Here is a 15,275-nt window from a genome sequence, read left to right as displayed (position 1 = left end):
GCTGCAAAACCCAAATACAAGTCCTGTGACTGCTAATGCCTTTGCTCTGATACTCTAGTCTCATTAGATAAATCAAAACCAAAATTTCTTGCAAATAAACCCCTGAAGCTCTAGGAAAACTTGGTTTGTAGAACCTGAAGTACTTTTGATTGTCACAGAGTTTAGAATTAAAAGATTTTGTTTACCCTTTTGGGAGGCAGGCAGGACACTAGCTCTGCATGCTCATAATAGTAATTAAGTACATACACATGGTTCTAGGTACTTACTCTGTCATAGCAAAGAAGTGTGGAGAAGTTGGGTGTTTTCTGCTGATGCACCAGTTCTACAAAGTGAGCACAATAAACTGCATCGATTGCCGAAAAAATGCACCGAGGAAATATACATAACTGCAGAAATTTTGTGATAGTCTCATTTTTCGTAGACTCTTCAAAAACAGAGAAGTTGGGAGAAACAAGAAAGAAAAACCAGTTAGTAAATGGGTTAACACTCAACTGCTCTTTCCAAGTTCATTGTCACACATCTGTATTCTTGAGTTTGTATATTAGGCCACTTGTTTTCCAGACATATCTTTAGCACTGCTCAGAAAAAGTCAAAATAAGCTGAAGTGTTTGGGGATGGGGGCATGGTAGGAGGGTGGCTGCAGCAAATCTTCATTTCTTACTGGGAAAATGCTTCTATTACACAATAGGGTGTGAGGGAGGGAAGAGGCTCAGAAAAACCTTTGGTCAACTCTAAATGCTCAAAATCTGTAAATTAGCAGAAGCAGCAGCATCTGCTATTTCTCTAGAACATTTGTTTTCTCCTTTCTAGATGGGGTAACTTTCAGGTTGGCTCCCTTAGAAATGGAAGAACATGTTGTCTGTGCATATACAATCCTTCAACAACCATTTTTTCAACCAAACAATTATAGGAATTTAAAGACAGTCTTCACTAAACCACCATCCCAATACAGATATATTGTGTGAAGGCTTCATTCTACCACTGAGTGAATGACTGTACTGTATGCTCAAGTTACCCCATTCTATCTGACCAGTCACTGGCTGGCCAACGTAACAACCAACCACATACCCAAACTGGTACCATGAGCTCTTGCCCAGTTAACAAGGAGCATAAAAACAAGCTGGGAGGGATGCACAGCACAAAAAGGCAGGCAAGAAGAAATTAAACACAAGGATGAAAGCACAGAACTGAAGACTGAAAATGGATGCCTTCAGAGGAAGAACAGTCACAATCCTCATGAGGGCAACTGGTGTTTTTTTGCTGGGAGCAGACAAATTTATCGGTCAGGTCTAGACCTAGGCTGGTAGTATTTTTTCAACCAGTTATTTCATGTAGCTAATCAGCTGTCCATAGCAGTGCATTAAATACTTGTAGGGGAATAACTTTTCTTAACTGTCAATGTTTCTTCATTAGATCAGTTGGGTGTATCTTACATGAGTCAGACAATAAAACGCTTTTCCACTGGATTATGCTAGGCTCCTTGGGACAGATGAACAACTACTTCCAGTTACAAACTGAAAGTTCCTCCAGGAAGAAAACTGACCAGAGAAAAACATTTCAGATTAACCATACTAGTAGAGTTCACAATCAATACGAAACATTACAGAGGCTTTATCAGAGGAAAAAAAAAAAAAATAAATGTTTGTTCTGCCTTCTGCACATCTGCCCCACGAAACATTTGCATGCTGTTTCATTTTGTGGTGTAGTTAGGCTTGCACAATACTTATCTTGTCATTGGAACAGGGTTTATGTAACTGCTGAGGTACTGGCATATTGCTCCTAATCATAGGACTTGACCATTAAACTGTTCATGGAGTGTTTATATGCCTATTTCTTGCAATGTAGCAATTATCCTAACTTAGCAGCACTCTAACTGCAGTAAATAAGCACAAGCTATCTTGCAGTTATAACTTTCCACTGAATTGGTCAATCTTTGATTTCTTTTCTAAATTAATGCAATATTTGAAAGGTCTTGATATCGTTTCTTGCAATGGCAAGATACAAACAAAACATCACCCTAAAAACCAACTTCTCCACATTTGCAGCAAAGACACATTACACTCTAATTAAATGTTTGCCCTGCTAACAGACCTCAACATATAAAGAGATTTTAAAAATCAACATTAGGAGCATTAGTAAAAGCTGACTTTTTAGTTCTGGGGACACCAAGGACTATAAAAACATCCAGAGTGTTTCCCCTACAAACACTTACTTGCCAGAAGCCAGTTATCCTTCTCTAGTTTCAGTCTCTGTAGGACCCTCTGCACATGCTCCAACTGCTTCTTCTCCTCTTCAAGAAGCTTGTCCTGGAGAGCTGTGCAACGTTCTTTTTCTTTCTTCTTTTTATTTGGAGGCTACAAAATGTCAATGCAGCTCACTTAGTATTATTCTAACACTTGCTATAGACATAGCAATTAAATTCCTGATAATGCTAAAGAACACTTGAAAACGCTTTCTTTATAAAAAGATTCACTAAATAAACTTCTGCTTTCGTAATCAACTGATTTTATGAATACTGTCAAAGACAAAAATGAACAGCTAAACCACAGCTAAATACAGGTGTCAAAAAACTCTTTGTGAAACACAGACTTTCCAGTAATTTTCACTTAGTGAAGTCACTGGTTATTTTTAATGCAGGAATTATAAGGAAGAGGAAATCCAAATCATGTGAATGCAACAAATCAGGATCAGGTGAGAAAACCTCCCAGATAAAAATGACCTTAATATAAGATTTCACAAAAATAAGAAAAGAGTCTTTCAAGGTTAGACCATAAAAATACATAAACATACCATTTCCTGATTGTCATCTATGGCTTTCATCTGGACTTTAAGTTTATTGACTTCTCTGTCATAGCTACTATGTGGGACGGCAAGGTCATACATTGTCAAAGACCAGAATGTAGCGTAAAACTGAGGACTGATGTCATCCCATACTTTGGGAAGGTGCAGAGAAATCACAGCATCATGAACAGGAGCCATCACCAGCTCACACGATGTAATGTATTTGTGAACTTTGTGCTGCTGCTTATTGCCCTTCTCAGCTTTTTTTAGTTCATCATACTTTGACTGTGGAGAAAAAAAAATGAAAAATAAGAAATTTGAGAAGTTAAATTATTTTGGTTTATGAGATTACAAAAACCTACATAACAAATATTTACACACAAGAAAAGTCATTTATGAACACAAAGCACTGAAAACATCTTACAGAACTTTTAAGTATTCATCCATATTGGATGGATTTACCTTCTTCTGATGTTGCTACCTAGTGTTATAGTAACACATCATACTACACCAAGTAAGATTTGCTCTCAATATTTAACATTTTAGATGCAGGGACAAATCCATTTCTGACACTTCCTGAGATACCGCACCTTTTGGCAGCTGCAATGTTTTCCTCCACAGCAAAAATACATCGAAAACATCTGCAGAATCTGCACTTTTCAGGGAATGGGGAGGAAGAGAACTGCTGATCACCCAAATCATCAGAAGAGATGACTTCATAAGCTACAACCTCTGTCAGTGGTGTCAAAGCTGACACACAGGCCATATTTTTTATGAAGACAAAGATAACCTGCTCCAGCCCACAGCTCCTCTTTCTACTTCTACTCATAAAGCTCCTGCAATTTTTATTTAGCAAACATTAGCAGAAGTCTAGCACATATATTGATAGCATGTAATATAGCAGTGCTAATGACAGGCAAACAGAAGCATTCTACTTACTGAAATATGATGTGCATACATGGGTCTTGAGAGGAAAAATGCAGCATCATGAGGTGTGTGAAACTCGTTACAGAGAACATCAATAGAAGGCACTCGCTTAATGTAATCCTCTGTGCTTAGATTGGATGCTAAAAACCCACCAAACTGTACCAGGGTGTCATGGCACTACGTGGGAAAGACAGAAAAAGTTAGCAAACAGTCTTATTTTGTTCAGAAGTGAAGATCAGGAGAGCTTGACCTTTTTCTTTTCTTCTTATTAAAAAAGTTAACACACAGTACAGCAAAAATTATCCCATGCCACATACTTCTGTCGCTCAACACTGACTAAAATCTATCTGTGAGAAAAAAAAAAAAAAAAAGCCCTACAAAAGCCAGCAGAACTGTAAGAGCATTCTAATCTACCAGAATGAAATTAAACTAGTTCCTATTGCCTAAGGCAGCAAAGGAATTCAGGCTGTTTCTTTTTAATAGAAAAAAGTTCCTCTAACAAAGAAAGGTCAGAAAAACACAATAGCTGCCTTAAGAAATAAGAATTTAACTTTTAATGACAAAGGACATTTTAATCTTTCACTCAGAAGTCGCTTCTCAATATATATTTAATATACCCATATATTTTAGATGAGATCACTACAACTAATTCTGAAAATTCTTATATATTGGTATTTTGTAACAGTAGCAGTTACCAAAGGGGTTCTCATAAATGCAAGTGGTTTTACTTGCCTGATCATACAGTTTTCCCACCAGCTTCAGATGTTTTTCCCCTCCCTCTTGAAAGATCACACCATTTCTCTGTTGAGCCATAAGCAGGCACAGTGGAAGGGCAAGATCATGGTCCAATAATGCATCTTTCAATCTCTGAGAAGATTTTTTCGTGTTCCTGATCTGGCCAAAGTATCCACCCTGCACAGTACAGAAAATGTTACTCAAGTTTGGAAACACTACATCACAAAATGGAAACCATACTGATGAATTAACATCACTGGAGTGCCCTGTCCACCAATAACACCCTCTCTCTGGGTCCTGTACAGCAATGTGTAGGGATATATATATATATATGAATCAGAAACTAACTAGTCTTGCATGCTCTTAATTAGTCTTTCACGCAGCAAACTGAGAGTGATATTTCAGCTCAGGCACCATGACACTGCATTTTAAACCTAGGTCTGCTCAACATCTCTTCTCTGTTCAGTACAGGAGTTTCAGATTTTATGCCTATAAATTTATGCCTATTCAACCCCCTAAAGAGTTGAGTCTAGGTCAGATTCAACTATCTCTTTGACACCAAGGCTGCAACAGTTCTAGCTGTTGAAATGGTTTAAGATATTTATCCACTCAACAGGGAGCTGCTACCACCCAGAGCAGGGCTGAAACAGCAAGACTGCATAATGTGCAAGCTCACTGGCTCCTATAATTCACGCATCTGTCATGTAACACCGGATAATGAAAGCTGCTTTTGTTGATATGTTGTGAAGCACAACAATTAAATGCTCTGGTTTACAATGTCTTGGCTGTCTGTCTGCCATGCTTGTAAGCCTCAGAAAGAGTGGTTCTCTGATGAGAGCAATAACACTTTTGTCAGCTATGCTGCCAGAGTTCATGAATTAGAGTCTATAGAACCACCATTAAGAAGCAACAGCTATTAATTAATTAAATTTACCAGGGACATACCTCAGCTTTTAGTTGTTCTCCACCAGTCATGGCTTCCAATTGCTCCATTGTCATTTCTTCCGTGATTTCTATCCCTGCCATTTTCTGCACTACCTCTTTTAAAATAAGCAAATCAAAGCTGCACAGAAAACAGAAAAGTGGAGCAAAACCGAGAACATTTGTTTAAGAAATGGAACCCATGACATTCAATACAGCATAAAGCAATACTATGATGAGCATGAAAACAAATAACATTTAATTAGTTTATGAATACGGAACTAGTATGCAGAGCGCACCAGGATTTCTTTATTGCAACTAAAAAGTTACTACTGAATAGCAACGCAGGCATTCAAAAAGCTGGATCCCAGAAACCCTTCACAACAATTTCATTGTTTTTGAAAATAATAGTGAGAGTAGTGCTATTAACTTTTAAGTAGCAACAAATTAATCATAAAGTTTATTGCTCCCTTTTGCTGTTTTACATGCTTCATATTGTATCTATCCAGTTATTTCATTTCATACTGTAGCTATCCAGTTATTTCATGAACATGGAATATTTGAAACTTTATTAAAAAATTCTAGAATAGTATACAGCCTTAGAAATTTACTGACAAAAAAAATCAGCCTGGAGAGGTTATTTGGAACTTGGAAGACTTTTTTTTTTTACTTAAAACACAGTATATGCAAAACGCTTCAATAACCATCCTGACCAGAGACCAGGCTTTACTGCTAGCCCAGAATTCTACAAGGGCAATGACATCTCCTCAACAGAACACAGTAAACTGCACCATGATCATTCAAATCATGATCTTATAAAATATTCAAAAGCAGTATTTTCCAGTAACTTCTGAAATTTGTGTGACCTACTTACAGGAAGTACAGACCTGTGCCCTCTAAATCAAAGGGCTGTATTTAAATAATTTATACTGTTGATTTTTTGTTTTGCTGCTCCAACCACAAATATGCATTCTGGCTAGGAACTAAGAAATAGCCAATTCAAATAACTGAATACTCCAGTCCTCTGAAACTGGTGACAGCAGCAAATCCATTTTAGTTTTACAATCCCAAATACTAAAATAAGTAGGGTCCTTTGGTTTGGGGTTTGTTTTTTTTCCCCCCAAAATATGTGAAGTCTTAATTCTAGGGAAAGACAAGAAGCATTACTTACCCTTCCTCTGTGGCTCAATGTAATTGTACCATCATCAAAATACAAAACAAATTTGGGACAGGGGAACACATGAGACTGATTGTCTACATTGCAGGGAAGGTAAAAAAAACTACATTTCTCAACAAATACCCTAAAATACCATGCTGCATTATCTCCATTGGAGAGATATCTTTCAAGTAAGCATATCGAGATTCACAACAGAAAAAAGTTGATACTCACCTATGTGATAAAAACAACACATTAAAATTAAGTACATAAATGAAACAATAATACTAAATGATGGGAATGGAAGGACAAAAGGAAAATTCAAATTGTAAACTTTGTTTATATATATATATTTTAGTTATAATTAACATTCACCTATGAAGAAGCAATTCAACTGCCATTAAATGAACTGGACAAACTACTTAAAGCACTGTTAAAATGTTAAGAGCCATCTCTGCAAAGAAGACATTACAAGGAAAGAATAAACCAAATCGGTCACATCCTTTTATAACCATGGCTACTTATTTCTTAAACAATATACTATAATTTCTGTAAAATATTACATACTGGCAGGGTTTTCCCCTGTCTGGTTAGCTGTTAAGATAACTGTATTATAAGTTGCAGATTAAAAAAATCAGTACTTCAAAAATAACATGTCACAGCTATGCAATTAGAGGAAATATAATGTACCCTAAAGAGGATATTATTCTTCCTGCCATTTAGATTTTTTAACCTTCCTAGTATTATGGAATTTAATGACTACATGAGTAACTGCAACATCAAGCGCCCATCTATCAGCAAACATCCAAGCAAAACACTATAAAAAGTAAGTTTATAAATATCAGTTGTGCCAGACTTGCCTTTTCCCAGCTTTCAATTGGTTGGCTACATACTGAAGTAGACCAGCAAGTTCAATTGGGTATTTCCGGAAAACTGCACCACAAAAACTTGCCAGACCTGAAGCAACAAAAACAGTTGTGATTGCACCTCACAAGATACTTATCGCTACATAGGCATTAACCACCTACATGCAGAATGTCTGCAGTACATGGATTTTTGTAACACAAAGAAAAAAATCTTTTCCTATTGATTAAACTTGCCAGCTTTCTGCTTTTTTTAGAAAGTTAGCTGGCAGATCCAAGTACTGATCATAATGATCAATGCTATGGTAGGTCACAGAGCAAGTGAAGTATTTTAAACATAAATGTAATAAATGAAACAAAAATACTAACTCTGCAGCCAGCTTGAGATTGTAGTGTCATCGTGCTTCATTCTCTCCTTCTCAGGGTTTGCCAGAGCTTCAATAATACAGTCTTTGGTCGAGTTAAAGAGAACGTTTTTCTTCAGTTCGTAAACACAAAACTTACACAAACCTGTTTTTCAAGCTCAACTATTTGCAATATGTGAACATGATGTGCAAGTATAGCAAGCATGATATAGGGAATCCACTAACACAGTTTTGGTATAAAAAATAAAATTAAATTAACTTAGAAAGCAGTATTTACCTCACTCTTTACAGGATCAGTGTGCCTTCAATAACAGAGTGAAGTAGTAAAAAAAAAAAAACAAACCCTAAAAATCTTAAAATAAAGTTTAATTTGCTTAGTATGAAAGAATGAATAGAGGGTTTTGCAACCCATTAAGAGCAAACAGGTATTTGCAAATGTCATTAAAATTTCCAGCAAAAAAGCAACAAGAATAGAAAACAACAGGAGATAATATTTACTCACAGACAATAGATTTCATCTGGCTTCAACTGCAACTTTATCAGTAACTACATGTATCAATTTACATAAAAGGATACATGCCAAGACATCATAGTTCAGCGAAGTGAGGTATTTTAGTGAATCAACAACCGGAGTTATTAAGTTATCGTATTTTTGTATTTGCGATAAGATCTGGAAGTTACAAAAGACATTCAGCTGAACAGGAGCAGTATTCCTTATCATTCACACAAATCAAAACCATTTAACAGTGCTTATTAAATATTCAGAACCTACACAAAACATGCTTTGAAATGATTTTTCTGAAGGTCTTAAACCACTTTCAAAGGCAATATCAGTAATTTATCTAGTGCCTTAGAGATACCAATGAAACATGTCTCTAACATGTAAAAACAATTCTATATAATTGTTTCTTTTCAATTATCAGAGAATAAAATCGCAAAACATTTCACTCACTTTTTTCTAAGATTTCTTAAGACTCCTAAATCTTTGCAGTATGCTTCCGTTGCTACATACAGTAAGAAGACTATTATAAAAAAGAACCTAAGTCATAGAATCATAGAGTATTTAGAGTTGGAAAGGACCTTAAGATCTAGTTCCAACCTCCCTGCCATAGGCAGGGATGCCTCACACTAGAACAGGCTGCCCAAGATTCTGTCCAACCTGGCCTTGAACACTGCCAGGGATGGAGCATTTACCACTTCTTTGGGCAACCCATTTCAGTACCTCAAAGAACTTCTTCCTTATTAATCTAATTTTAGAATGTTCTCTTTGGTACATGAGATGCATGCACATGTGCGCTGCAGCATTAATTTCTTCAAGTAAAATCTAAGAACGGGTAGACTGATAACCACAAGTCACATTTGTGCATAGGGTGGAGATCCACCAACATACTTTCACACCTCTCAGCATTCTGTAGCACCAAGCAATCTTAAAAATCCTCTGCAACTTCACAGGAGTATTTCAGATTTCAAAGCTTTGCGTTTCCTTCCAACTAACCCTGGTGTACCTTCATCACATGTATTTCCAACCACCCAGAGCAACCTAATTTGAACTTGCGCTCTTCATAACCTGATGATCACCACACCCCTGTACCTCTGAGACCCACCTCAGCTATCTCAGACTAAATACTCCTATAAATGAATGTAATTTTATGTGCAGTGATTATTAAATATGACAATAGCTCTTGAAAAAACATCTCATGCCTGTGCCCTACTAAGCATATTAGCATGTTTTAAATTTTACATCAAAAATGAAAAAATTATGAAATTAGAACTGCCCTCTCACTAAGACAGCAGGTGTCTTCCTGTACTTTAATATAAATTCTTAAGATGAAATAGTATTCAAATACATATAACTACATACATAATCAAATAAAATTGTAGGATTGCTGTGGCTGAGCTTCCCAATTTGTCTTCCAGAAGGTTTCACATTTTCCTTAGTTAAACGCCTGTGAAAGGGAACATATTTTATTGGAACAGACAAGCTAAAAGAAGAAAACAACAAGTTAGTTCCAGTAAAGAAATACCGTTTATTAGTCACAGAGAATAAATACTCACTAGCAGGAGTTTAAGAGATCTAAGTAAAGAAATATTACTCTCCTGGGAATCTAAAATCTATAATCCTGCAGTTGTCCCTATACTACTATGGATGGTATTATAGTGTCAACTTTGATCACTTCGCATTCGGAAGTTGTCAGTGGAACCTCAACCACATATAAAAGTAACAAGACTTTTGAGACTTTCTGGACTTAGGAATCTCCACACCTAGAGAAAATACGTTGCACTCTGACACTTCCATAAGCAAAGCAACTTTTCAAACAGCATACCCACGGAAAAGGTTTTTAATAATTTAATGAGACATGTTTTACGCATCCTTACTGGTGACAAATTGAGTCTGTATCCTTACTTATCTGACATTTTTATCCATTAGTAGTACATTAACTACTTCACGAACAAGGATTATCGGTGAAATTACCGAATCATTAGAAAGGGAATGTATTTGTCAAGGATTTTTTTCTTCAATTGGTGCCATACAATACATTGTATCACGGTTGATAAATATTTATGTACTTAGTCAACTTACTTCATGATATATTTGGCTCGGTCTATAGTCTGAGCTTTAACTTTCACTAGAAGTGGGTGACTATTGTATGTGTCATTCTTCCATTGTCCATAAAGCCGGTACCTTGAAAGATTATAAAGGAAAAACAACCTTTAGGACTGACAATTCAGGAGACCACTTCCAAAGAATGGAAACAAATTGCTATACTCACCGGTACTGATACGGAAAAGTTTTGAACATTCCCCATAGTTCTTCAGACATGCATGCATTGCAGTCCATCAGAGAAAGAGATGGCAGTAAGACTTGATCAGTAATACTCAGCAGACAGCTAAACAGTATCTCCTGAGATAAAGACAAAAAACTCAAGGTAAGTATCAAGTAAGTACATTAGAAGCAATGCTATGCAGATAATGAAGAAACTTAACATAAGTGTTAAGTGATAAAATACAAGTTTGCCACAAGATTAAGACTTCCTAAACAAAAACAAAGCAGAACAAACAAACAAAAAAAATCTAAAAAGGACTTAAATATTTCCTATCATAAATCTTTCATTAGATAATTCATGAGCCATATATACCGTCAATATTTTGACAATATAAGATACTTAAGCAAAGTTGCTGAAGTTTCCAGTAAGTTGCACTCATATTTTCAAACCAATTAAATCATTTTAAATCTATGTACCATGGATGTGCACAAAGTGCAACAGGAGAAAATAGATTTTGGCAACTGCTTTCAATGTATTAAGGTATTTCTGCCACTACTTCCATTTTCAAAATTCGAGATTAAAGCCTGAAGGCTTTATTCATGTTCCCAAGACACAGCACCAGCTTCCATGTTTTCAATATCCTATTCTCACCCCTTCTTAAGCATTTTTCTTCCCCATGGAGCTATGTTAGAATAATGCTAGCATTGGGGGCAGAGGAGAACATTAACAAAAAAACTCAGAAGAGACTGATTTTCTCTGCAATGACTCAGGAAGGCTGGAATGATTCGTGACAAGTGAGAAATGGGAGTAATAAATAATAATGAAAGTAATAATGAAAATTGCATGAACTTCACATTGAAAACTTGCTTCTTGATTAAAAAACAAACAAAAAAAATACCAATTTGTTTTTGTAAGTTCGTTCTCAGCTGGACACTTGGGTTTCATTGTGACCAATCTTGGTAAGTCAATAAATTAGGAAATTTAGAAAGAGCTAAATTAGCCAAGAAATTAAAAATAGCCATTGTACTATTAAACACCTCTCCTACTTCTCATTTCTCTTTTCCTCTGTGCTTTTCCCCAGTAAACTCTTTAAGATACAAGGTGCCACCATGAAAAGCGTATTTAGAGAATACATAGCTGGAGGTACACCAGTGGATTCTAAGCAAATAAGAAGTAGAATGCACTGGACTGAGAGAAAAAAGATTTGAGGAACGCAGGAATAAAAAATAAAAATAGAAAAAAGGACAGGAAAACAAAACAGAAGAAAACCCTGGGTGTGACCAACCTCGGTCACAATCTCGCATAAAAGCGCCTTCCTCCAAAATAAACTCACCATTTTCTCTTTATCTTCTTGCTTGCTTCCATCAGACTGAAACTGTAACAAAAACAATCATGTTAATTGAAGCATAATTAATGGAGCAGTTATAGTTTCAGAACAAGGCTACCTCAGCAAAAGCATAAACCTGAAGGGCTACGTGCCTACTAAAAATCTAGCAGATCTGTCAGCACTGATTTTTTTAACAGAAATTTAAATAAGGGATGAAATACACTGCGAACATATATAGGGCCTTTTTACACTTTTGTTCAAAATAAGGTAATAACCAAAATAAAGGAAACTTATATAAGAAATACTGAATTTTCTTGCTGAAGAGAAGGGGAGGAAAAAAGCGCCCTAAGCATTCACCTTCTACCTAAAAACAAACCCCCCAGGACTTCCAACCCAATAATCAACAGCCACAGATTATTTTCCCCATCTTTCTTTCACAATAATACCCTCTAAAGCTTTTAGCCTTCATTACTAAATTACTTTATTTTCTCTCTCCTTGTTCCACTCCATAAAAAGCATATTTAGCTATCACACCAATAAGTGCACAATTATTTTAAAGGTACACTTGCACAGGAAAGCTGCACTGCTGCAATGTTAGTAGTCTAACTTTTAAACTACTGCACAGGTTAACTTACAGTCAAATTATCTCCAGTTATAAGTATTTCTATTGCGTGTTAAATGTAGTTTCATAACTAGAACATGCTGATGGCAATAATGCATTAAAAATAACTTTCCCTGTGTTACCTTAACCACTCTGTCACTGACGAATTTCTTCACAGTTCCAACCTAGAGCAAATAGCTAAAATGTTGCTCATTCTTGTCAGAAAAACATTAAACTATTATATTAATATATATACAGTAAAATTGCACGAGACTCCTAAATTGCATGTATCCACAGAAACAAGGGCTTTCTCACAAACCTTCAGTATTTGAACTTAATGACAAAGTAGTCTTAATAGTCTGCTGACAGCAAGAAAATCAATTACTCCCTTATGATTTCCAAATTAGCTGCACTGTCAGTGCAACATAGCATATCACTCAAATATCTATCTTCTCACAGGCCAGCAAGAAATAAGCATGCTATAAATCCAGATTATTACCCACTGGGAAATCTTATCATTCTGGATGAGAAGATGCCGAGATACTACACCTCCTACAAAGATACGGAAGTATGGAAAGATGGAAATGCTTTAAGTTATCATGGTTTTAATTACAAAGACTACTTGGAACTCAAACTTAGTGTAGCTTTTGCCACCTTATCATGGCATCTTGGAACCTGATGAGAGCAAACTCTCTTGCCAAGATCTGTGAAGTTAAACAAAAAGATCTTCAACCCCAAGAACTACTTATGTTCTTTGCTCTGTAACATCACATACAGTTGGACATGAAAGCTTTCCCTCTAGTGGTACATAAATTTTGAATCCTCTATATTTGCTAGTTGTAGCTGAAATAAAACATAAATTCAAGAAAGAAAGATATAAAACTGAAAATCCCCCCTACAGTACCATTTAGATCAACCAACCTCCCTGACTTCCAGTTTTAAGTTAAAGTAAAAAGCTAGGTAACAAAGTTATTTTTAAGTTGGGGAGCACATGTGTGCATCAGAAAAGCAGCAAAAGAAACCATTAGCCTCAGTCTGAGCTGCAGAGTATATTCTAAGGGAGTTCAGAATATAAACTGAACTTTCAGCCTTTGAAAACAGGTCCTGCTATCAACACTTCAACATATGCATAGTAAAAATACTATCAAAAGACAGCAACAGATCTCAGAATGCCATTTTATTTCTAAAGTTGGCAACTTGAGGCTTTACAGGGTGTTTCAGATCTCCACACTGAACTCATCCTTATTGGCATGCACGGATTTGTCCCTGACACAAGTGCAAGAACAGCAGCATTTTAACTGGCAGAACAGGGTGACACCCCACTAATTAAAGAGATGCAACATCTCCTGCTTCCCAAGTAACCCAACAGGTGGAATAGCAAGTACTATTTTAAATACTGGATGCATATTAGGTTATTGTTCCCCCATTGGCTACACTGTCAGTCTAATGATACAAAAGCTTCTATGCAATTACTATCAAATGTCGGTTGGGGTTTGGTTTTCTTTAAATATCCACATACAGGTAATGCTTTGAAAGATAAAGACCATAATGAAAAATTAATTATTATTAAATATTCTTGGTTCTAAACCTTAAATGCCTTAGTTTGTTCATTAAAATGGTTTATGTTTATTGATCATAAAAACAATCAGTAATTAAAGTAAGATTCTCCAAATTTGTTCTTAGTCAAAGAAATTTTCTGGTTTAGTATTTAAATATATACACTCGAGCATTTCTGAACATCAGATGAATTGGTATTTTTCAAGTTTTAACAAGCTGTTCTGTCATACCAACCTCCTTCATAAATGCTTTTCCAAGACGCACCACTTTTGCGAATAAAATGGGATCATGGGAAAGATGAGGACCAAGGTAACAAAGCATGTTGAACACTTCCTTTCTCAGGTCCTCAAAGCTGTCTGCTTGTTTTGGTGCTCTCTTGTTTGGCAAAGAGGAAATTGGTGACCCTTTAGCTCCTTTAGGTACACCAACTCTGAAAAATAAGATGTGCAGCATGTCACATGAAACAGAAGTGAAAGTTTTAGAAATGTATCAATATAGTTAGGCTTATGAGTAAATTCAGGCTTATAAACAAATAGGTTTCCCCTACACAGCAACAGAACTTTACTTTTCACTTTACCTGCGGTACAGAGGTTCAACTGTAACATGTACAAGCTGACAAAGGGCAATTGCAATAGGCTTGTGTGAAGTAGCATAAAACGGGGGCATCTGATCCATAATACTTTGTGCGTGCTGCCAGTCACCAATTTTTAATAAAGCTTCCAATAAGCCAAGCTTTTGATTATCAGGAGGCTGAAAGATAACAATGAAAGAGCTTTTCATATACTCATATAGTAGTCTCAATATTTCTCCTTAAGCATTATGCAGCTGTAATCCATAGCTAGAGAAAAAACACCCTAGTATTTTAACTACATAGTAAAATATATATATATAAAAAATAAAATTCAGCTAGGCATTCAGACAATAAGTACACTTCTAAAGCAATAATAAACCAGTCTACATAAAATCAAAGATCTGGATCAAAGAAAAAAGTTAAAAATAAAGTTCAAAACAGAAGTTTATAAAGTTGCCTGTGACATTTTGAGAAGTACATGATTAGAACATAGGTCATTCTATTGCAGTTTATTTCTTCACACGGAATTTTAAGGACAATATAAGCATTTAGGAATCCTTTGTGTTTTGTGTTGTTCTGGATTTAAAAGCACAAATTTGTCTTGGAAAGCCAGATATAAAAAAGAAAGAAAGAAAAAGAAAAAGCTCTTCTGAAACATGCTCTCCAACAGCATAAGCAGGTATGGCACATACAAGAGTCAGTCTGG

At 35.9% G+C, this 15,275-nt stretch overlaps 1 protein-coding gene across 11 annotated transcripts in view; it reads right to left on the bottom strand.

Moving 5' to 3' along the window:
- The window catches only part of THOC2 (THO complex subunit 2), a 50,290-nt gene that overhangs the window by 14,880 nt on the left and 20,135 nt on the right, over positions 1-15,275 (bottom strand). For 7 of the 11 annotated variants that reach the window (XR_009962546.1, XR_009962544.1, XR_009962547.1 and 4 more), the window contains 16 exons: positions 14,576-14,748; positions 14,233-14,428; positions 12,585-12,626; positions 11,847-11,888; positions 10,520-10,650; positions 10,330-10,431; positions 9,610-9,730; positions 8,325-8,418; positions 7,753-7,833; positions 7,381-7,477; positions 5,389-5,506; positions 4,441-4,620; positions 3,721-3,885; positions 2,791-3,066; positions 2,213-2,354; positions 267-424 (listed from right to left, as the gene is read on the bottom strand). Coding sequence is in view for 7 of the 11 variants with exons in the window: in XM_062607462.1 (XP_062463446.1) it covers positions 267-424; positions 2,213-2,354; positions 2,791-3,066; positions 3,721-3,885; positions 4,441-4,620; positions 5,389-5,506; positions 7,381-7,477; positions 7,753-7,833; positions 8,325-8,418; positions 9,610-9,730; positions 10,330-10,431; positions 10,520-10,650; positions 11,847-11,888; positions 12,585-12,626; positions 14,233-14,428; positions 14,576-14,748 (2,118 nt within the window). In the remaining 4 variants the exon portion in view is untranslated. The remainder of the gene's footprint in view (positions 1-266; positions 425-2,212; positions 2,355-2,790; positions 3,067-3,720; positions 3,886-4,440; positions 4,621-5,388; positions 5,507-7,380; positions 7,478-7,752; positions 7,834-8,324; positions 8,419-9,609; positions 9,731-10,329; positions 10,432-10,519; positions 10,651-11,846; positions 11,889-12,584; positions 12,627-14,232; positions 14,429-14,575; positions 14,749-15,275) is intronic. The other 4 variants (XM_062607464.1, XM_062607467.1, XM_062607465.1 and 1 more) reach the window with 4 other exon arrangements.

Source organism: Pezoporus occidentalis, unplaced genomic scaffold (assembly GCF_034315485.1).
Source record: "Pezoporus occidentalis ecotype Australia unplaced genomic scaffold, CSIRO_AGI_Poc_V1 ctg123, whole genome shotgun sequence".
NCBI classification, from domain to species: Eukaryota; Metazoa; Chordata; class Aves; order Psittaciformes; family Psittacidae; genus Pezoporus; species Pezoporus occidentalis.
This window is presented reverse-complemented; position numbering and strand designations above follow the sequence as displayed.